Below are 24,828 nucleotides of genomic sequence, written 5' to 3'. Positions count from 1 at the left end.
AGATGCAATATGCATTTTAAAAAGCACCATGCATATTAGCTACATATATAACTTCACATGCAGTTTGACTCCACAACCAGGCACAGACTGTCTACATTATCACCTAGTTTGCACAGACTAGACTTCTGAAGTACTTCCGCATTTCAAGTTTTAAAATATACATTTTCTAATGTCAGTATTCTAACAAGCTGGCTTATATTCATCATCAAACCATTTAAAAATGTATCATAGAAATGAAGTAGAACCACACACAATCAAAGAAAGCATTAAAATGATTTAAGGATACAGGTAAAGTTATCATAATAAATCATACAATACTTTATACCAATATAAAAAGATTCTTCCCCTTCTTTCTTAAAAGCAGTGCAAATGGAAACAGGCGACAATTCTGAAAAAAAACATTCCTCTGTCTGGGGGCTACACAACAGAAAGTCCTCTCTCTCTGCTTGTCAAGTGGGTCTCCACAGCCTTTGTTGTTCTCAAGATGGCTTCTGAAGATGTTAGCAACTAAACAGACAACAAAATAGGAGGTTGCTTACACATTATGGTCCCAAGGCTATTAAGTGCTTGGAAGGTTCAACACCTTGAATTGGACCAGTGAGCAACTAGCAACCTATGCAGGCTTTTCAGAATCAGGGTTATATGGTGTTGATACTGTTCTATCTGCTGCATGTAGCACTAGCTGAAGATCCCAAACTGTTTTCAAAGGTAGACCTAGTGCAGTAGCCAAGGTGCAATGTAAGTAAGGGATAGATGACGTTTATCAACTCAAGTTGATTCCAGAAAGGTCATAGCAAATGGAGCAGTGTCCAGTTCTGGACCACAGTTTAAGAAGGATATTTACAAGCTAGAACATGTCCAGTGGTAGATAGCTATGACATGGCAAAAGTTCTGGAAAGCAACTTCTATCAGGAACAGTTGAGGAAGCCAGATATATTTAACCTGGAAAGGACTGAGAGGTAATATCGTAGCCATCTTCTAGTGCTGGAAGGGCTGTCATAGATCAAGCATGTTTTCTGCAGCTCAAGAGGACAGGAACCAAACTAATTAATTCAAATTAGAAAAATTAGAGTTTTGACTGAATATTAAGAACTTTCTGACAATGTGAGCTGATCTGCAGTGGAACAGAATATCTTGGAACCATCTTTCATTGAAGACTTTTGAACAGAGCCTGGATGGCAAACTTATGGAGGTGCTTTAGCTGTAGATTTCTTGCTCCAGCAAGGGTGGACTCAATCACCCTTGGCGGTCTGCAATCCTATAATTTATTTACGAGGAATAAGGAGAGAAGAGCCTTTGGACATAGAAATAACTATTCTTATTCGACCTGTATGTTTCAGAGCTGAAAATTCATGCACACTAAAATATACATAAACATGGAATTAGACTTGACTCTAGAAAGTGACAATTACTGGTTGCTTGTGTTTATTCCTGCCCAAGTGCAGAATAAGAACCCACAGAGAATTAAGAACTCTGTTTACCAATCCTGGGGATGAGGAAACGTTACAGTATGTTCTTCTTTCAGAATCTTTTTATGAATTCTTTAGAGATCTAGGGGCTGGTGTAACTCTGTGCTAATTGCTGTAACAAAGGCCCAGGTAGGAAATTTCCCCAGCAGCAGGGAGAACTGGATGGCTGAAGACCGTTGGCAATGATTATTCATAGGAATCACAGTACAAACCATCCTTACCTGGAGAGAGACTTGTATCACCAATGAGCCTCTGTATCTGCTGTGTAGTCAGAGTTGTAATAGGGGCTATTAATTTCTGTTCAAGGCTAGGAAGATCCTGATAGGTTGACACCTGGAATACATACTCAGGACTAAGAGCTATTTTGACCATTTCCTCAGGATCCACATTCTTTCCAATAGTAAGGGGAGCCACACCAACTTGTTTGACTTGGAGTACTGGGTCCTCTACATCATCATCAGATTGGCGAGAAAACAGAAGGATCAAAAACTGTGGTGCACCCTCTTCTATACGACTTCCCGAAGGCCTTGTGAAGATATTCTTCGATACATACTCAAGGGCAGAACCAAGGTTCACTTGTCTTCCTCCTTTGGGTCTTAGCCTTCTCACTGCAGCTTGCACCTCATCCTTGGTGGAGTGTGCATTCAGCAGAAATTCAACCCTGGGATCTTCACTGAACTGAATTACAGCTATCCGAGTGTGATCAGAACCTACATTCAAACTGTTTACAAGCCTTTCAATAAACTCACGAACAGAAGGGAATTCAGGAGCTGCAAATTGGGAGCCATCAATAAGGAATACCACATCTTTTTTTCCATCTCCTATAGAAGAAAGAAAGATTGCAAATGAAACTAGGACAAAGCAAGGTATAGTGCTTGTATACTGGCATAGTAGGAGTGATGTCACCAGGAGTAGAGGATTGCTGTTAATCAAAAAGTTCCTGATTCAATTTCAGGTTGAGTGTGACTTTGTCTCATGGCACGCAAGCCTGTATGGAAAAGGATACTGGCCAATTTCATTTTTTAAAAACTGTACATTTTAAAGGTACACGTAAATTAATATCTCATGAGGTTCTCATTAGGCAAACCTAGTAGAAAGCTATTCAACCTATTCAGGCAGTGACTAGAGTTAGGGCTACTTTGCAGTGTTACTGTATTCTATAATCAAAATTCATGATTAGCCGCCATTTTTCCCTATCTGACCACAAAGGATAGAAACTCGTCCCGGAACCCATCAGCCTTCCTCACTGCTCTGTATCAGCATGAAATAACTGCATGGTAGATGTTCTAGACTTTGGGATATTACCCTTGAAAGTAATTAGCTCCATTATTCCATAAGGATCTCTACTCACAATTTATTATCATTAAACTGGATCTAAAAGTAACTTGCTACTTTCACACTACACTAGTATCCTGTTCTAATTTTTTTCCCTGTAGAATACGGTCCCCACCCTGCTCAGATCAGAGCTAAACTTTGTCTGTTGTTTCCACAACAACTTCATCATACTGAAGGAAGTGTGCAAGACAACTAACCACACATCCTGTACAACCTAAAGAGACTTGAGATGCTCCAGGCAATTGAAGAAGTGGGGGATGAAACCTCCCACACATCTTGAAGTGTGCTAAAGTCAGAGGAACAACAAACAAGGTTCCTTGCTTCTGTAAGTTGGCACAGGTCAGGTCTTGTTAAAAACAACAACACCAAAACAGAAACACTACCACCCTTCCAGACTCAAGATAAATGCTAAAGAGTAATAGAAAGTCACAATTACTCTTCGTGGGGGAGAAGGAACTTTGTGGAATTAATTTCATTATACTTTTAAAGTAGCATTTTTGGTCCTGAGTACTCAAGAAACAAAGAAGCGCTGGTAACATCATTATTACTTATTAACATGGGACTCCCAAAAAGTCTACAAGGTCATAGATAATGCATTAACACCATCAGGTCATGTAACATGCACTCAACATGCATATGCACATGCATCCATATCAAGTCTATTCTGAATAGTAGATACAATATCTGAAGAGTCTTCACTTTAGAAATCTAAATTAAATGTGTGTGTAACTATTGTTTTTACATTCTCCAGCATATTTGTGGGCAGAGAAATGGAGATTCAAAAGTAGAAGAGCTGATACATTTATTTAGACCACCAAAAAATCAAACATTAAAGGCAAACTTTTGTGAATGAAATTCACTTCCTCAAGTTTAAAACAGAAAAATTATGAATGAAAGTCCCAATATGTTTATGGCAGAGATGATCTGCCAGGCATAATTTTTTTTACTTTAAGTCAGAGGAAATGAATTTTATTCACAAAAGTTTGCATTATTTTGTTTGAAAGCAGTGACTAGAAAAGCCAAAAGAGACTCTAACAAGATCCTGGCTTAGTGTGTATCTGATTGTAACTGGATAGTGCCCACTGAAACAGAATGCTTCCTTCTTGCACTACTGCCTGTTTTTTCGCATAGCTATTTGTTCTGTGGGTGTCGATTGCCTGCAGTTTGATATAGCATAGCTTCAATAGTTGAGATTTTGTTCTTCACCTGGGCTGGGGAGTGGATCAGGTAATCCTGGAGCCAAAGCTTCTAGTTCTGCTTTGCTTAGTCGCGTGACCCTTTCTGAAATGAGCTGCTGTACAGTGCTCAGTTCACTGACACCAGAAACAAGGACCGCAAAATCAGGAACAAAGGAAATTGTCCTCAGCTCAGTAATATCTGCATTTCCAAATCCAATGCCAAAAGGCACAGCGCCCCTGGTCTTCAGATCTATGGCAGGCCTCCTGACGTCATCTCTTGACTTTTCAGCCGTCAGCAGGATAATGAACTGTGGGACACCGTATTCCATCCTGCTCCCAGCCTGGCTTGTGAGTACATTTCTAAGAAGATAGTTAAGGGCAGCTCCTGTGTTAACTGGCAAGCCTCCCATGGCAGACACTTTCTGGATGGCCCTGATCACATCAGTCTTGTCTGAATACTCATTCAGAGGGAACTCCAGGTTGACAGTGTTACTGTACTGGGCCAATGCAACCCGAACCTTATCAGGGCCAACATCCAGATTCTCAATCATTCTTTGTAGAAAGGACTTCAGCTCTGGGAAACTACGTCTGGTGCCATCCGAACCATCTACTAGAAACACCACATCCTTCTTCTGAGCGTCATCAACTGTTAGAGAAATGTAAAAGAGAGGAGAGAAAAATAAATGAGATTGAGATTATTATTTTTTTAAAAAAATGTGTGTTAACATTTGTCTTCACTTCTTCTGCTCTAACAGTTGAGAGAAAATAGGTGCAATATATGGGCTGTTTAAGCTGCTGTTTAGAATGCCGAATGGATGAGTCAGAAGGTGTGGAAACCTACAGATCCCATACACGTCTGTGACAAAAGGTACTCTTTAATGTTCTCAGCAGTATCTGGGCAATAAAGATGGGGCCTGTGCAATCTGTCCTGTATCCACGCAAGTTTCCACACTGCCAGGATCCCCCATTAGGGTGGTGATGGTTTTTGCAAAGGGAAGCAGCAGGTATCAAACACTTGTATGCTGGGCCTGAACTTCATGACAGATTTGGGCACAGCTCATAAGGAAGTTGACATTTCCAAACTGGGGAATCTGTTTGCAGACTGTCCCAGTTCCAAATGCAATACTGTCTTATGCCATTCAGTGTTACCTTTTATTAAAGTTGTTCCTAATCGCTTCCAGTATATTCTAGAACAATTGTTTCCCACCTTGGGCCCTCAGATGTACTGGACTAAAACTCCCATAAGTCTTCACTGATAGTTGTGCTGGCTAGGATTTCTGGAAGTTATAATCCAAGAACATCTGGGTTGAGAAACACTTATCTAGAAGGTCAGCATTTTTATATAAGTCAGAGACAGTGTATTTTTCAAAGACAGACAAACATATCTGCTGCAGAGAGAGAGAGAGAGATACCTGGTTGTCTGAGCTGAATGGTTTTCAGAAGGTTGACTATCTCAGGTTGAATGTCTCCAATTCTAGAAAGGGAGTCAGCACTTAAAATGAACTGAGGGGCATATACAATCCTTTCTAATTCTACGGGATCTGCGATCCTGGATTTGATAACAAAAGTAACAACACCCGCTCGTTTCAGAGCATCAGCAGACTCAGCCACACTGTCACTTGATCTTCCAGCGGCAAGGAGGACAAGGAACTGGGGCACTCCTTCTTCAATCCTGCTCCCAGCATGCCTCACAAAGAGGTCCTTCATGGCATAATCTAGTGCAGCACCAATGTTGAGTATCCTTCCTCCTTTTATCTTCATCCGTTTCACTTTCTGAAGGATTTCTTGCTTGGATGGAATGTCTTGAAAGTTGAACTCAACTTGCACATTGTCACTAAACTGTGCCACAGCAACACGTATGGCATCAGGCCCCACATTCAGGTCAGAAATAATTCGGTGCAAAAAGTCTCGAACAGTAGGAAACTGACCCACAAGGTTTGATGAGCCATCAAATAAGAATAAGATATCAATCTTGTTTTCTGAAATTAAGAGTTATGAAGAGTTAATAAATGCTCTCTTTCACTTCATCTTACATACTGCACAAGAAATAATAAACCATAACAATTTTGATTAGGCAGAAAGAATAATTTTGTTTGTGGGCCTTTCTTTGATTAAAATAAAAGTGATAGATCTTTTAAAAGCAATAGTGTAGCACAGAATCATGGATCCATAGGTTCACTATAGAAAAGTGTAGAATAGTAGTGAACTAAGGGGTGGGGTAGACATCCAGGATTCCTCCTAGTCAAATATGAGAGAGAGAGAGCCAAAATGTGGCACGACTGGCTAAACACATTTTGGAGTGAAGCAGTACACACAACATTGCAAAAATGAGATGAGATAGGGACAATAAATCCATTAATTTCACAGTTTGTAAATATTTAACTGGCCAATGGAAGAAGAGTTTCACAAATGTGAGACTACCACTGAGAAAAAGCCCTCCCTCTTGCACTCACTAGCCTAACTGCATGGTTAGGGACCTATACCAGTGCTTGGAAATTGATTTCAAGGTGCACACCGCTTGTAATGGGCTGCCTCAGTAATTAGGTCCCAACCATTTTCCCAAAATGGAATTTAAGACAAGCACTGGCATGACGGTATTATTTATAATTCATGTGGAACTAAAAACTAACTCCATTTTCTTTCAATGAGTAATACTATTGCCATTTTAGCAAAAGCAATATTGCCTTTACAGTAGGGTGGTCAGCTATAAAAGAGGAAAGGGTTCTTCTATGCTTAATAGGTGTTTAGAAGAGGAAATTTCAGTTGATGCAGGCTTTAGTATAACCCATACCGGATGAAATGTCTTCCTCTACAGAACTCTTAAAAGCATAGAAATTCTGCCTTCCTTTTTTTGTCCAGTTACTCATAAAGTACTGTATATGATTTCTCTTCAATGTGGTAAACTACATCAGGATTGCTTGCTTATCTGAATGATGCTTGTATATGTCTATCCATGAAATAATAAATGAATGAAGTAAAAGGAACTAGTCACAACAATATTCCTATTCCGTTATTATTATAGACAGGAGTGTTCTAGCTCTGCCTCCTCCATCATCACTTTCAAAATCCCCCTACACATGGAGAACAACACATCTATATAGGGATAGTCTCTGCTATCCATGTAGGCTCTTCATACGAGTGGAACTCTAGAAAATCAAGGCACCAATTCACATAGATATGATCTACAGATAGTAGAAGATCTCAGCTTCAGACTCATTGCTCTTGATGTGTTGAAGAGATATGGAAATGACAGTGGAGGAGGAAGTTTCAGACTGGAAGGGCTCTGTGAGGTAGAAGCTGAGGTTATGGTGGTTCTGCTTCCCATAGTACTGTTTTCGTATATATATTGAAAAAGGGAAACAGCCTTTTCTGGATAGAAGTAATTTCTCTCTGAACGAACAGACAATGTAGCTTGGGGTACTCCTCAATTCAACTTTGTCACTGAAAGCCTAAATGGCTACGTTGGCCACCAGTGACCTTTCACTATGGCTAGCTTGGCTCAGTGGTTTAAGTATCTGGCTGTGGCGCCATAGGTTGAGAGTTCCCCACTGTGCCTCCCTGACAGGGGCTGGATTCCATGATCCATAGGGCCCCTCCCAGCTGTGCAGTTCTATAATTATTAGGATTACATAGTTCACTTCATAGATCTGGCTAGCCAGGCTTCAGTGATCCATGCCTTACTACCCTCATGTTTGAACTACTGAAATACACTGTATGCAGACTTGAAGATGACTGTGGCAACATGCTGATGCTTAGTTACCAAGCAGCATATGAAGCCAGAGTTACAGTATGTATATAATCTGCGAGCTTCACTGGCATTTGTTTCTAAGATGACTTCAAAGGTATTGCTCTGAACTAATGCAGTAAAAAGCTCAGGGCCCAGAATTTGTTAAGATTTGCCTCTTCCTATAAGATCCAGGCTGGCGTCTGAGATTTTTGGAGGAAGTCCAACTAATAGTCCACTATGTATGTGGAGGATGACCAAGCACCTTCTCAGTTTTAGCTCCCTTGTCACGGAAGTCATGTTTCCTTCAGTTTCCTTCAGTAGCACATTTTTCCTTGTTCCTTATTTTACTTTATTTTACTTTGTTTTGTTTTTGTTTTGTTTATATGTCACCTTTCTCCTCATAGGGGGCCCAAGGCAGCTCACAACAAAATGCTGTACAAAACTGTATATTAAAAACAACTTAAAACATTGCTCAGGATTAAAAACAATTTTGAATACATTAAAAAACTTTTTAAAAATCTAATTTTTAAAAAATAGAATGTTCCCTAAAAACGTATCTCATAAAAGGCTGCCTGAAAAGAAAGGTCTTTGCCTGATGATGGCAGGACAAGGGGCTTCTCGGAGCAGTGCATTCCATACACTGGGAGCAACCCTGAAAAGGCCCTCTCTCACATCCTTAGCAAATGGGTTTGAGAAGGTGGTCAGACTGAGAGAAGAGCACCTCCAAAATATCTTAAAAGCCTAGTAGTTTCATATGTGGTGATATGATCCTTCCAATAGCCTGGGCCTAAGCTATACAATGTAGGGTTTTCTAGGTAATAACCAGCACTTTGAATTGAGCTGGGAAGTTGTTGTAAGAAGGGGGTTACGTGCCCCCTGTAATGAGTGCCAGTCAGTAATCAGGCTGCAGCAGAGATCCCCAAACACTCTTATTCTGTTCTTTGGGTCTTACTTGGAAAGACCCCGAGTGATCAACAGTTTTGGTAGGTATTATCTCCTTGGATTTAATTAACATTTAATCATTTATGCAATCAGAACAGGCTGGTTATATCTTCACTTTGATTTGTAAAGCAGTGTAATTTTTTTAAATGAAGAGAATCATACCAGTTGAATGATTAAAATGAGAAATAATGGATAATGTATGGAACAAGCAAAGGATACATCTATTAAAATAAAGGTAAAAGTGGCAGGTATATCTCCTGTGCATTGTTTTCCTCTGGAAAAAAAAATCCTATTTGTTTTCCAAAGCACCACGAAGAGAAAAAAGAACTAGAAAATTTGGCTTTACAAAAAACTGGAGTATATACAGCTTGTGCATGAAGATTGTATGTCTGTTTTATTAATTGTGGCTTCTCAAGGAATTCCACATAGTAAAATAAACAAATCTGCAATTATTATGTATAACACAATACAGAGTATACACTGGCAATCCCTTGTTTCTTAAATATCCTCTACAGGAAAAATGCAGAGCTTAGAAAATTACTTTTTGGGATGTGAAGGCCTAGCTGGGGAATATGAGGAAATAAGGTTCACAAAGCCTAACTTTTCTAATCTCTGGACTATATGTGTGAAACAGCCCTAAGAGCTTTTTCATAAAATTCCTTCTGGGATTTGACATATGAGGGATATTGTGATCAATTACATCTGGCAATATATGAGAAATGTCCATTTTCTGTGAACAGAAGAAACATTTTTCTTATTTAACAAATCACAGTGTGTTCACTTCTAAGACACTTGGATATTATGTCACTCAAAATATACCTGCACAATTAAAAGAATCATTCTTAAATTCATAAAAAGTGAAGAAGAGGGAAAATTACCTGCTGACGTGATTATAACTTCTTCCACCTCACCACTAACATACGTTGTCAGTGGTGTAATCAGTCCTTGTGGTAAATCTGCCAGAGCACTGAATTCATCCTTAAAATATACTATTTGCGGATTAAATGCAATCTGCTGAAGTTCTGTCAGATCTGCATTTCTAACACCAATGCAAAAGGTCAGGATGCCTGCACGAGCTAAAGCATTGGCTGCCTGTTGGAATGAATCGACAGATGGCCCTGCTGCAAGGAGGACTAGCACCTGAGGAACATTTTCAGCTATTCTGCTCCCACCGGTTTCAGTGAAGTGATTTGAAAGAACAAAGTCGAGTGCAGAGCCAGTATTCAGAACTGACCCCCCTTGGAGTCTCAACTGCCTCAGATGAGCAAGTACATCTGCCTTGGTTAGGAAACTGTTTAAAAAGAATTCAGTTTTTGGGTTTTCACTAAATTGCACTAGGCCAATTCGTATATCATCAATTCCCACATCAAGAGAGTTTACTAGGTTCACAACAAAGTCACGGACATATGGGAAGTTGGCATTTCCAACGTTGGCTGATCCATCCAAAAGAAAGATGATATCTCTTTTGTTTACCAGAACTGCAGTAGAGCAGAGAAAATAACATGAGACAACATAGAAAAACACACCAGTATTTGTCATGTGTGCATACAGCATTTGCTGTACACACATGTATACCTCGTTAGAGAGAAGAGAGAACAGGACTAGACAAACGTGGAGAAAGAGAAACAAGAACTAATAACAATATTAATAAAAGCACAGCCATATTCATTTTAAATATGATTTTGTTACTTCCCTGGAGGCCTTTTCTATGAGAACAGCAATTTATCCCGTGTTTACATAACATAAGTGGACATGAGAAGTCTTAGTGGTGACGTTCAGTTTAAAAGGCTTTTTAAGCTGACTCAAGGTGGCCTTGGTTTTCAGACTCATTTCAGGTATGTTGCTGAAATCATTTATCATCTGAATGGGACTGCAAACCCCTCAAAGACCTAGGTTTTACAAAGAGCTTATAAGTCCCTAACTTTCAACTAGTAATACCATTTCGGTGACAGGTCCCACTTGCTGCCCTAGCACAGATTTGCCAACTCACATTTACACCACATAATTCCTAGTGGAGAAGTTTTTTTAAAAAAAGGGACTATATCTATGCCAAGAGATGGTGATTTCTGTGGCACCTCTGGTACTGATATTCGTATTTGTATCACCCAGGGAAACATAAACAAATATCCCATGTCTATTGGAAACCATTAAAAAATGAAAAAGGGACACTGTGCTTGGCCAAGGGGAATTGACACTATTGCAAGCACCCTTTTGCATTGGATCAGGTGATCACATAGGGTAGGAAGTGGAGAAGAGCAATGCCAGTGAATCTGAACAAAATTAAAGCACCTCTGCCAGCTGAACCAGAGGTGATTCATTCCCCTCAGTGAGCTTTACATCAAGCAGCCACCGTGTTTTAATTCAGTTTCATCTGTGCCTACACTGATGCAAACTGCAGGGCAAATGGCCAGTCGAGTTGCCCCCAGAAAGTGCAGCAGGCTCTGAGGACTTTGGTCCACAGGGCATGCTTACTCTGGCTACCCAAAGGCCAAGACCTCAAGGTGTCTGCACCTGTTGAGCTCCTGATGTATTCCTCTTCCCTCTTCAAATGTTTCTATGAGACAGGAAAAACAGGTCTGCAGCATAACTGTCAAGAAATTCACAACATATTTGGAAGCATCTAAGTCCCCAAAGATGCCATCAGGTGTGTACTCTTGGCCTACACTCCTCCAAGACTAGAGCAAAAACTGCAATTAAACTGTAGATGTTAAAATATGGGGAGGTCTCTCTCTCCACTTCCTGATAACCATCTTCAGTAAAAACAACAACAATATAAATGACTAAACACTGTGACTTGAGAAAGAATTCACACAGGCTGTAATGAATCTGTTAAATATTCAGGGCTGGGGTTAAAGGTTTACACTTTTCAATTTCAGATAATCTCCTCCCACCACCGCAGTTCCCCTGAACAAAGAGGCTTAAATTGAAAGGTTTTGAGGCCTAGCTAAACCTAGCTGTACTCAAGCTTTCTGTTTCTGCCCCAGTGATAGCTGGGAGTCTTCTTTTTATACAGGAAGCTTGGGTGGAGCTATTTATGATAGCAGCCGCCGCTGTGGTGGGAGGGGGTGAAGGCTGTGCTCCAGCACTGGCGGCAGGTAATGGGTGGGGCGAGTGGGTGAGTGGGAGCGGGGAAAGACAGGGGAGGGGGGGCCGTCTACCTCTCCCCCTCTCATCCAAAATTATAACATAAAATATACAAAAGCCTGACATGTTATAGGTTTTTATCTTTGCCTGCTAGATGGAGGACATTAGGCTAAAAAAGAGGACATATCCTCCTTTTGCCTGACGTCTGGCAACCCTACATGTGTGCCACAAGTGAGCAGTAAGTGGACCAGCCTGTTCTGTGGGGAGGCTCTAAATGGCCCAGGCACCTGTGGTGCCAATATTCATATTTGACTCCCCTGAGAGATGAATACAAATATTGCAAAGGCATTCCTGGACTTCTCTGAGATCTGAGCATTCAGGCTCAGTGATAAGTCCAGGAGTACACTCAAGCTGTGAACATGATTTCCCAGAGTGAGTGTAACCCCATTCAACACAAGGTGCATCCATATTTGGAGATGATAATTATCTGCCTTTTAATTGACCAGGAGAACCTCTATCTTGTCTGGATTACGTTTCAATCTCTCTGCCTTCATCCGCTACATTACCCACAGCAGACTTTGGTTTAAAGCAGGAACAATTCGCTTGGAATTAGGTAGAAAGGAGAGAGAAAGGTGGATGACATCCACATACTGGTGATACCAGACTCCAAAATCTAAGACAACTTCTCCAAGTACTTTCATGTACACGTTAAACAGCCTAGCTAAGCCTCAAAGCCTTCCAGTTTAGGCCTTTCTCCAGGTGTATCACATTCAAGTTTTGTAACGTGTTTGCAAGGAAGGTAGAATGGAGAATTATGGTATCTGTAATCCAAAAATCTGATAATCCCGTCTCTAGTACAGATCAAGAAGATTGTATTCAGAAATTTACAAGAAAAGAAAAACAGAAAGATTGGGCTGAGAAGCAAGAGACACAGAGAGAGGATACTGTACTTATCTTTCGAGTTTTAAAACATGTAAGATCATTTTTAATTTAAATGGTAAAATAAAAATGTCAACAGTGACATGAAGCATGCAAAGGCTATATTAGTAAAAGACATTTATTTTGAGAAAGTTGTTAAGTGACAGATCTTAATCCTGTGATATTCATCTTAGTTAAGGATAAATACAGAAGATTCTATACATTGACACTTCAGCAATAAATGAAAATTATGAAGAATTGAAACTCTAAATCTGGGCATTATTGAAGTCTCAATAATTTAAGCCTCAAAATTAAGACATTATGTGATTCATTTACTTTACTATCTTCATCACTAGAAATATTACTTGGGTTTCTTTACGAATTAAGTGGATATAATTACATCGCACAGCATACCTTATCATCTCATGGATATGGGGCACTCCACTAGCTACTTGGAGAGATAAGTAAATGGGCCCACTTCATAGTTTGCGGGGGGGTGTCTCATTTTTTTCTCTCTTGGTCATTTTAAAAATAGCTTGTTCTATTTTGCCACTGAGTAAAGACTTCCTTTGTGATTTCAGGGTGCATGTGACTTTATCACTTAGTGTGCAACAAATGCATGCCCTGAAATTGCATAAAGAAGGTTTTAACCAGCTGCCATCTGTCACTGTCAATTATGTCATCCCTGTTGGGCGGGCAGAGCTGCCCAACAGGATTTCGGCCTATAAGAGTAAACTGTCTATGGATTGTTGAATGAGTGATGCCAATACCACAGCATCTGAGTTAAGGACTAGATGCTAAAGTGTCTCAATTTAATGAAAACATTCCACAGGCTCCAGTGACCAAATCTTCAAACACAGTCTTCAGGACTGCAATTTTTATCTGCTAAATATGAACATCAGTGGTGAAACCTGGCATAATTGCCATTTTGGATATGGGTTGGTTAGCTGCAAGAATGAAACACCAATGACAAGTGTATACAGTATAACTATTTTAAAATACTGCTTAGAAGATTAAAATGCATTATCTCTGAATAATCGAGAAGTATAGTGCTTACCTTCTATTGGTGTCGTTTCCACAACAGTTCCAGAAAGTGTCCTTATGGGTGTTATAACGTCAGGAAGAATAGCTGTTAGTGCAACTGTGCGGAACTCAGTGGGACTGAAGACCAAGCTCGGTTCATAAGCAATCTGTTCTAGTTCAGCACGATCAGCATTTCGGGCTCCCACAGCAAGGACTACGATGCCGCTGCTTTTCACTTCTAATGCTGGTTGGAGAACATCATCTCTGGACTTACCACCAGTAATAAGGACCAACATGGGCAGCACACCTTCACTGATCCTGCTTCCAACAGCATTGGTGAACAAATTATTTTTCACATACCTCAGTGCGGAACCTGTATCAAGTGTTGGACCGCCAACTGGCTTTATTTTCCTAACACTGCTAAGGACATCTTTTTTTGTCTGGAAGGTATTGAAATAGAATTCCGGTCTTACAGTATCTGCATATTGTGCCACCGCAACTTGGATGAGGTCTGGTCCAATTTCCAGTCTGTTGATGATTTTGGCAATGAAATCACGAATAGCATTAAAGGGGGCATTTCCCAAGGCTGTTGTTCCATCTACCAGGAAGACTATGTCCTTCCTATTGACTTCAACAACTGAAAGCAACATATACATAAATAAAATCAGTGGGAATATTCATTCAACAATGCTAATCAATATTTTATTAGTGCACATCTTCCTGGGGTGATAGAGAATGTCTCTCAGCTTGTAACAGTAATTTTTCTGGACCACAACACCTAGAATTCCCCAGCCAGCATAGTTACTAGCCATGTATGCTGGGGAACTGTGCATGTTTTAATTCAAAATAGTAACACTGACAAGCTCTGGTATGTTTTGTCTTAGGTTTTTTGTTTGCATTTATTAACTGAGCACTACTACAATCCAAACTGTAGGAACCCCCTAACTTCATCTTTAGAAATGTATATATCTAGGATTTTTCTTTTAATATTTTTAATATTTTCAGACCGTAGATAAGTGAACCAGCAGATACTGATCCCGCAGATAAGTATTCAATTAAACCTGGTTATAGCTGTGTTTGCATGGTCACTACTTTATAATATTGTATGAAATTCTTTATCATATTTACACCAGACATTAAGGGATCTCCACTTTGATATTGATGGATATCCATAAGAAGAACCATGCAGAATTATTCTAAAGCCAACCTACAACAGCAATCTTTTCCATTGTTTCCAATCAGACACATCTAGAAGCTGACAGGTAAGATATCAAGGAAATGTCCACAAGGGTATCCAGAGTGTTCATAATGCTTTCTCTGGGTTCTCTTCTTTGCTGTAGACTTGTCTCTGTCTTTTACAAACCTGTCTTCTTTCAACACCTGTATCACTCTTGCCCATTATTCGACAAATCCAATCTATGTCCCTATGTAAAAGTAAATGTTCCCCTTGACATTTAGTCCAGTCGTGTCCAACTCTAGGGCGCGGTGCTCATCCCCATTTCCAAGACATAGAGCCAGCGTTTGTCTGAAAACAGTTTCCGTGGTCACGTGGCCAGCGCGACTGAACACGGAACGCTGTTACCTCCCCACCATGATGGTACCTACTTATCTACTCGCATTTATATGCTTTCAAACTGCTAGGTTGGCAGGAGCTGAGACAAGTGACAGGAGCTCACTCCGTCACGTGGATTCAATCTTATGACTGCTGGTCTTCTGACCCTGCAGCATAGAGGCTTCTGCAATTTAACCCGCAGCACCACCACGTCCCTTCTATGTCCCTAATGCTATCCAAAGAGCAAATGCTCTCCTTCCTCTCCCCTCAACTCCCAACCATTTCCATTTATATACTACATTTGGCTTGAACATTCCTTTCTCTACTAATATGGCATTTACCATACAAACTTCCATGCCTTTTAAGTCCTCTACATTCCCCCAACCTTTCTCCAAGCAAAGCTCCTCTTTCCCCATTTCCTTATTTAATATAGTTCTTCTTTTCCCAGCCCACAGTACCAGATATAACAAAAGAAATCGGCCAAACACTGCATTTGCTTCTCAGCCATATCTTGCCTGAGCTTAATCCAAACAATTTCTTCTGTTCCAGTAAAAAGATTATACGATAGGCAGGTGAACAGAGATGCCAGCAAGCCCTTAGTGTCATAACAGTTTAAAACTTTGGTGTCACTTGTTTGGCTTTTTTATTTCCATGTTTTAAAAAAACAAAAACAAAATGAATTTGCCACCTAAAAATAATGCGACAAAAATACTTCATGAGGATTTTCCTGCATTAGAAATCTGAATGAACTCATCACTCAGTGTAACAAAGGCTGGAATTCTAGCCTTCTTTCATAATGTATCTTTTCAGTTCAAAATCCAGTACAAATTTATGTAAGCAACATGACATGGCTGAAGTGCATGTGCCACAGGTGGCTCAAGACAGGAGAAAGGCGCCTCCCTTGAAAATTTTGGAGTAAGGAGCAGGAAGATCCAACAGTCACCTTTAATGTGAATTAAGCAAATAGGGATGTGACAAGCACTTGTTCCTGACAGTTTTCCAACTCTTGCCACACAAAGGCTTCATGCTGAGATTTCCCCCAGTGACAGTAAGATTTCCCAGCTTCCAATAATGAGGAAACATAGGTCTCATTTATCCAGACTTCCCAGACCATCCCTGTTTTCATCACTTATTTCTTCCACATAGGAAGCAGGCAAATTCAGGATAGTTCTGTACCCTTTCTGGCAAATCCTGTACAGGATTCCAGATAAAAGTACAGTATGCATAAAAGATGGCATTGCACAGAAACTGCCCAATTCTGGGGAATCCTGGCCAGAAATCTGAACAATACTAAACAGTGCCATCCTGCGCACAGAATTGTGATAGTTGTGTGCAGATTGATGTTTCTGCCTCAAATGTGATTTCAAAATGTCTGAAAAATCCTGCAAAATATTCAGTAAGAATTCTCAAGGTATGTATGTGCAGGGGAGGGGGGGACCTTTTTTTTCCCCTGTGAGGAGATTTCTCTGTGCAAGAGAAATTTCACTGCAGAGAGAGAGAGAAAAGGGATTTCCCCCCACAATTTCAGAACAAAAGGCTGCCAAATTCATGACTCCCCTCCCATGTAAATGTGTGTAACAATGCAACCACATTGGTGACAAGCGGTAAAGCTATATCCATTACACTTCCAAAATATAGCTCAGCCAAACATGACATAACGATTAGAGTGATGTACGTGTTTTTTTTCCTGGATAGCACAACCGGGTCTTGGAGGAAATGAACAGACAATGCCCGGACTCTTTCTTGACTTCTCCCAACTCCATACCTCAACTGGCAATGTGTTCTTTCAGCAAAATGTTTATTTATTTATTATTTCAGTTTAATATACTACACCCATTAGTGCCACAGCATTACTCTTCAAGTTCTCTTCAGGTTGCCTACACAGGCAACCTTGGCAAACCTACATCTGTTTTGCTGCCATCACCATTATGAGCTGCCTAAGAACTCTGTGGCTATGAAGAATGGAGGAAAACCCCTCATGTTAGCACTCAAGACAAAGCAAGGTATGATGAGAGGCAGCTGCCATGTGTCTCTTTTCATTTCTCTTCCTCATTCACATATAAAGGGAAGGATGGGATCTTGTTTCAGTCCTCATGCTTTGTCCTTTCAGGTGTCATAGTCAGGTTTGGACAAAGGTGCCTGATGCAAGATAGCACCTCTCACCTTTGCATGCCTTTAAAAAAAATAAAAATTAAACAGCTCTCCTGTTAAAAATGGAGACATATATATACAACCAGGGTTGTATAAGTGACTGTGTGCTGACAAGGGAAACGGTATTTAGAGTTTCCTGACATGTTTGCTCTTTGTCTTATCTGCAGTGTTGTTCCTCACCTATAAACTGATACTCTCAGTCCAGAAATCATTTCCTCCTAGGCATCTCTTTCTCCTAGTCATAAAGTCAGATGAAGGTCTGGAACTTCAGGAATCTGATGACTCTGGACCCTCGGAGAGCATTATAGAATGCCCTCCTGTAGAGGCAGCGGGCCCAGGACTGGAGTTCAAAGAAAGTAGCCCGTGACAAAAGGACAAGCCAGGAAAGAGGGGAAACCAGCACAGAGAACCTCCTGAATTGATTACCCATTCTATCTGCTTCTTGATCTCTTTTGTATCTGTCCCCTGAACTCCCTGGTATAACTACTTTGGGTGGCTTTTAAGACCTCCTTTTTCTGGCTGCAAATAAGTAAATAAGTTTGTAATCCTCTAACAAAGACCCCTCTTCACTGAATTGACAGTTCGGAACACCATCTTAAATTCAGGTGCTCTCTCTTTTTCTTTCTCTCTCTCTCTCTCTCTCTTTCTCTCTCTCTCTCTCTCTCACACACACACACACACAGGAAGGGGGGACAGGGAGACAGAGAGGGAAAGAGAAAGAGATTTAAACAAGTGAGGGGGGAACCATGGGCTGGAGCATGGAACACTGGTGGACAGCATTTGGATTAAAAAATACCAAAGGGGCAAGAAACAACTGTGGCAACATTATGGGAATCTGCCAAAGACCTCCAAACCTGACCAAGGATTTAGATTATGTCCTCCTAGACCTGACTCCAAAACATTCAAAGGTCATTTAAAGAAAGACTGCACTAATAGACCTAATCCAAGATTAGCTTCTCACAATTTAATAGAAACCTGGGAAGCCAGAACCAAGCAGAAGATGGAGAAATGACTTGAAGCAATATATCCAATATAGCTTTGGGATTATGAAAAGGGAAGTTTGACCAGATGTGAATGGCAAACATCAGAGGAATTGACAGAACCTAAATTTAATGATTATGTCTATTTCAATAAGGTAAAATGGGACTGTTAACATAGTCCCACCTAACCTGTAGACACAAGACATTCTACAAAAATCATCTGGGTCACAGAGAACTGTGGCCCATTAGTGACATACTGGACATAGACAGAAGGACCATCGGTGCCATATATAGGACCAATGAAGTGACAACTGCATGTCCCACATAATTGTAGATGCATGGATAACAAAGGCATGGATGATGGATATGGTTTCCCAGCCTTTGTATCAATGCATGAATCAAATGTGCATTGCAACATATAGATGTCAATTTAGTGACAAACATTTAAACCAGATGGACATGCCATATCAGTGGAAGGTGGCTTACATACAGCATTATTTAAAAAGTCAGATGTTGGAGGTGGATGATAGGAGTGAGATACATTTGCAATGAAGAAAAAATTTTAACGTCCCAGCTGCTAGACCTTGTACAATGTTAGGCGTGTTACGGCTGCCAGGGTGAAACCCAGAAGCTACAGTCCTCTCGAAGGACCCAGAAGTGGTGACTGAGCCAGCTGAGTTAACTGTTTTTTCACGGATTGTGAAGCTCATTGCAACTAACATAAGAATAGTAGCACATGTTAAAAAATTGAACTCAAAGGGACTCTGTATTGAATCCCCAAAAAGTAATTTCTAAGGCTTGTTAGATGGAATAGGCAAAGGCTTCAGGTATACAAAGCCTGGCCACCATAGACAAGGTGTATACTTCTTTGGAATTAATTTGCATAATCTTTCTGACTTTTGAACATGCTACAACAGGTATTTATGATATTTTGGTGGTCACTGATCACTTCATGACATATGCCCAACTATCCTACTAGAGACCAGACGGCAAGAACAATAGCAAACACCTTCTGGAAAAATGTTATAAGCCATTATGGCTTCCCAGGATGATTTCAAGTTATCAAGGGCAACGTTAGAGCTAGTTACAGAATCAAGCAAAATTCCAGGGACTAAATAGCATGCAACTCTGCTTGTATGCTATTTAAAAAAAAAAAAAAAAAAAGGAGATGGGAAGTTAAAGTTGTAAGGTCCAATGCTGAATCAAGAGACACAGTGTTGGTACATAATTTGAGCTCCTGTGGGATGCCAAAAATTTCTGACAGATGGGAACCAGTTGTGCACATAGTTTTGGATCGGATAGATGAGAAATGTCTGGTTCAAGCAGAAGATTGTCCCACTGAAACTTTGCATAGGGATATGTTAAAACCATGAGGTTGCATTTGAAGAAGCGCCAATTGTCATGTACAGTGGACCCTTGACTTACAGACAGCTTGACTTACAGACTTTTTGAGTTACAGACTTCTCTGGCCGCAAAATTTAGGTTTGACTTGCAGCCTGAGATTTGACTTACAGACCAGAAAAAAAACCAAAATGGAACAAAAACGGCCTGTTACGGGATTAATCGGTTTTCAATGCACTGTAGGTCAATGGAGACTTGACCTACAGACTTTTTGACTTGAGAACCGCCTTCCAATACGGATTAAGTTCTCAAGTCAAGACCTCACTGTATCCAGAAGATCCAGTTAGCCACAGAGTTAAGCAGGAAACTAAGAATACACTGATTCAAATGGAGGAACCAACCCTGGAATCAATGTTGGAGCTCTCATCAGGACTTAATCTTTAGACAAGGAAGTTCAACCCAGTTCTTATATTCGAGGAAGGTAAGTCCTCATAATGAGGGGACTCGGAGTAAGGCATCTGAACCACAGGGGTTTTCTGCCATTGGTCCCTTCAGTATCATAGCTCCATCAATAAATGCAAAAGAAAGCAATGAGGTGCTTTGCAGGTCTCAACGAATTAAAACTAAGCCAGCAAAGACTCATGGTTATGTTTTTAGCTTTTCATGCTTATTATGACTGTACATCCAGAGGTTACATATTGGTAATATGCTGATTGTAATATGCAAGTGCATAATGTAGAATTCGATTCTAAATCTTACTTAGTAAATGTTGAGACAAGAGTATTTTGATACAGGAGAATGTAACTCCTATGGACTATTTGGTTCAACCCAGCAGGTGGGGAAATCCCAGGACGGGGCTGTGATTCTCTATTCCAGTTTGGAAAGATACAGAGAGGACTGGAGAAGACAGGAACAGCTGTTCCCCTGGTGGATGTTATAGGCTCTTAACACTTTGGTTTAAGTAACAGAATTTCAATCTGTTTGTGCAGGAGGAGCACTGCAAGGATAAATCTATGTAATGATTTATGTATTTGTATCTGAACTGGTATTTTATTTCAGAACTCTAAAAACTGGATACCAGGAGCTAATTTTTTGTGCTTTGAATCTTTTGCCTTGGACAATAAAGGTATCTTGGACTTTGTTCTAAAGAGACATTTGCACTACTTTGTGTTTTTTTTCCTACAAGCAACTCCTGCTCTGGCACAGTCTTTGTGAATGAAACTCAAGGGTGCATGTTCTGTAGCATCCAGCTTGGATGCTGCGTTTCTATTACTGTTGTTACTCGTTATTTGAAAAAAAAAATGCTCACATATTTGTAAAGTTCATCATGCTTGCAATAATTACATAAAGAAAATAGTCCTATAGAAGCCAGAGAGTGGTACAGACTATTATCAAATGTGAAGCACCAGCAAGATAGTTAGCTATTATCTATATTGTCTATCATGTAGAATTTCTAATTTCTACATATTAAAAAAATCTAAGATGAAAACACTTTAATAACTGAAATTGTTAAAAGCAAAGTCCTGGAAGACACTGTTCAAACATTGAATTGTCAATTATTTCATTTATTTTACCTTAAGAAGGGTGTCACATGGATTTTGTCCCTTGTATGCCAAACATTTCTTACGTCAGAATGGTGACATTTAACTGTCTTCACATTCTTTGTCTGTTTCTGATTATACCATCATTAATTTCATCTGCATGTGTCCTTTCTGGTATATTAGGTTCACATTTTCCAGTTCTTACAGATATTCACCACAGCAGCCCACTGTCTTTGTTATCTGAAACTCCATTATACAGTTTGAGCTATCTGGCTTCTAAGAAGACTACCCAAATAATTTAAAGTTCCATATAAGAATATAAATAACTGAATCATATATAATGGTTCATTAAAAACAGTACATACCTTCTGTAAGAATGGTTGGAGCATCTAACAAAATGAGTCTTTGGGCCACTCCAACAATGTTTGGTAGTAAGAGTTCTTGAAGTTCGCCAAGGTTACGTGTATCCAGGACAGTAAATGCGAAGCTTCCATCAGTAGCAATTTGCTGAAGCTCAACATTGTCTGCATTTTGGAACCCAATGCTAAAGGAAAATATGCTAGCTTGCTTCATGGCTAAAACCCCTTCCCTAATATCATCACTAGATTCACTGCCACTTATTAGTACTAAAATCTGTGGGACACGTTCTTCTATCCTGCTGCCTCCTGAGCGGGTAAAGTGGTTTTGCACCACAAACTCAAGAGCTTCCCCAATATTAGCTGCCTCACCACCAAGAATGCTAAGGGATTTCACTGCATCTAGAACATCGGCTTCTTGGGAGTAGCTGTTCAAGAAGAATGCAGTTCTGGGTTGATCACTATATGTTACCACCCCAATGCGTACGAGCTCAGCTCCAACTGAGAGTCTTTCAATTAAATTTGCAACGAAATCACGAACGGCTGAGAAAGTGACAGCGCCGATGTTGTTTGATCCATCAATAAGGAAAACAATGTCAGCAGATTCTTGCGCTTTAAAAAAAAGAGAGAAATGCAACAGGTGAAAGCATTAAACCAAGTGATTCCATGCAAGTTGAAAAGTATTCTGACATGTTTCTTTGGAAACTAGCAAGAAACACGAATATGAAAGAAAAAAACAAGTAATGGTCAGCGTGAATGAAACTTGCCTGCAAGTTCTGCATTCTGATTGAATATGAATTGCCAGCTTATATTTGCAAATTACATAATACTGTATTAGGAAGAAATAGAAGTCTTCTGTGTGGTCGCAAAGCTTAAAAACATCTACAACTTAACTTAGAACACTAGCTCTTCAAAAGAAAGCCCTTCAATGAATGATCACCCATTTATCTTCAAAATGCAAATTTGAATCAGACTGCAAATATAGGGAACTAAGTTTATATATATGACTATATATGTGTGACATATATATAAAATGTCACAGTGAGATTTTCAAGACAAGAACTGATAAAATATTACTATAAATAAAGTATGGCAATAAAGTTTTAGTTTAGTTTCCTTGGAGAATCTCAGGAAGGGGTAGTGTTTGAGCATAAAAAGAGTTATGCTTAAATATCTGAATATTCCCAATCAAGAAAAAATAAAATAAAACCTAATCTTATTCAAAGAAACAAGTAAATATTAAAATATATAAACCTTATACATTTTATTTTTATTTAACAAACTACTACAGTAGGATTTATTTGCCTATATCATCGTCTGAAAATGTAACTCTATAAAGTGAGACAGCTGAAAAATAGAAATTAAGCTGATACATTTTTATGATATTTAATTATAAATTTCTTCTCTAATCAAAATAGATATTTGATTTTATTCTTCACATACAATTGCTGGATATTCAATCAAGTAATGCAGAATCGTGTTAAACAGGGTGACAAAGCCAGTCATAATACAGTATAATTATCTAATCTTATTATCCAACAGTTATAACTGATTCTGAATGGATCAGATATCTCACCCTTGTATGAGCAATATACTTTTCAATTGAATATTAGCTGGTACTGGATAAATGGATGAGAGGTTGCATTCCATGTAAAGTAGGCCTTTTAATCCATTCATGGTTAGCTAGATGTTGGCTTAAGGGTGGCCTAATCTGACAAATCTGAAAACCTGACACTTTATAGATGGAGCGTTCTCCTTTGGTTAGTGATAATTCTGAGCTGTTCCTTTAACAACAAACAAATGAAGGTGGACTAGAATTACTTTAGCATAAACTACTGACTTTGTCTACACATAGCGAAGCTTAGTGGTATTGGAAACAGCAGGAAAGTCAGCTGATGATACCAAAACAATGCAATACTTGACTCTGCAGTCAAACAGCATCACAAATGACTAAGGTATAGTTTATTAAATACACTATTACATTTACCTTAAATATGTATTAGACCAAATTTATCCAACATGTGTAGACCTGTTTCATACTTGATTTATGCCACTTGTAGAGAAAGTGGTCACGAATCATTGAGATTTGGACAAATCTCTAGCTGTGAAACTCACGGAGTGACCTGAGCCGCTGTAGCTCAGCTTAAACTATTTTACATATCACATTATGCCTGAGCCCCTTGAGAGAAAACCAGGATGTATATGTGATAGCAAAATATGTTAATGGCTCTTTTTAAAGATTTCTGTTTTGAATTTTAATAAACACAGTGGTAAAAATGTAAAACACATTTATTTTTCATTGCTAGTCTTCTGCAAAGGTGGTGTGCTACTACATGGACTAAAGGTTCCAGAAAAAATCATCTAAATTATATATAAAATACTGCTGATCTAAGGGAAACAGGGAGTAAGTACATATAATTGTTGGATAATTAGTCACTCCCACAATACCATCATACTGAAGTACACCATGACAGGTTAAGCTGATGGTGGACAGCAAATTAAAGCGTGCTTTGTTACACAATGAAGCAGAGCATTGTTGGCGTAGAAAGAAAGCAGGAATTAGGTAACGAACCCCAGTGGAGTATAATTAATATCCTGGCAGATTCATGACTAACCTTTGGTCTAGCGCTAGTTGTTACTTGTAAAGCTTGAGCACTTTTGGCTTTCAACGTAACTAAAACCTGCTTTTAAGTCATTTTAGGAACATACAAACATGGCACTGATGGGAAGTCTGTAAACAGCACAAGTGTCCCTTTTCAGACAAAAACATATTTTAAAGCCTATATGGCACCATGTTGTGTCTTGAAATATGTCAATTTATGTCCCCAGGAAAAGACTTCAACATTGTGCTGGGGGTATGTAACCAAAGAAATACCTTTGAATGGAACATACTCTACTTAGCTAGACTATATAGTGATACATTTGTACAAAACCAATCTATGAATAATCAGAATAACCAATTTCTCTAGCTATCTTTATATACTGTCTATATTTTTCAGCTCTGAAGATACAGAATTCTCAAGTAAATCATTCAAAGTGGACTTTGCTTAAATAGTGATAAAAATGCTTACACATTGAATAATCTATTGTGTAAAGGTGGGCTGAGTCTCTTAATGATGTACAAGCTAAATAAGACCCAGCTTCACATTAGTTTAGACCTTTGGAGAGCATAGAGTAAATGCTGGGAAAGAAGCTCTCCAAGAGACCGTAAAATGCACATTTATAAATCCT

General features: G+C 39.4%; 1 protein-coding gene across 2 annotated transcripts in view; it reads right to left on the bottom strand.

Moving 5' to 3' along the window:
- Positions 1-24,828, bottom strand: part of COL6A3 (collagen type VI alpha 3 chain) — a 125,967-nt gene that overhangs the window by 70,436 nt on the left and 30,703 nt on the right. For both annotated transcript variants that reach the window (XM_020802374.3, XM_072977174.2), the window contains 6 exons: positions 21,607-22,209; positions 13,711-14,313; positions 9,530-10,129; positions 5,395-5,961; positions 4,011-4,628; positions 1,691-2,290 (listed from right to left, as the gene is read on the bottom strand). In XM_020802374.3, the coding sequence (XP_020658033.3) occupies positions 1,691-2,290; positions 4,011-4,628; positions 5,395-5,961; positions 9,530-10,129; positions 13,711-14,313; positions 21,607-22,209 (3,591 nt within the window). The remainder of the gene's footprint in view (positions 1-1,690; positions 2,291-4,010; positions 4,629-5,394; positions 5,962-9,529; positions 10,130-13,710; positions 14,314-21,606; positions 22,210-24,828) is intronic.

This window comes from Pogona vitticeps, chromosome 1 (assembly GCF_051106095.1).
Source record: "Pogona vitticeps strain Pit_001003342236 chromosome 1, PviZW2.1, whole genome shotgun sequence".
Lineage (NCBI taxonomy): Eukaryota > Metazoa > Chordata > Lepidosauria > Squamata > Agamidae > Pogona > Pogona vitticeps.
Note: the sequence above shows the minus strand (reverse complement) of the source record. Positions and strands in the feature narration are given on the sequence as shown.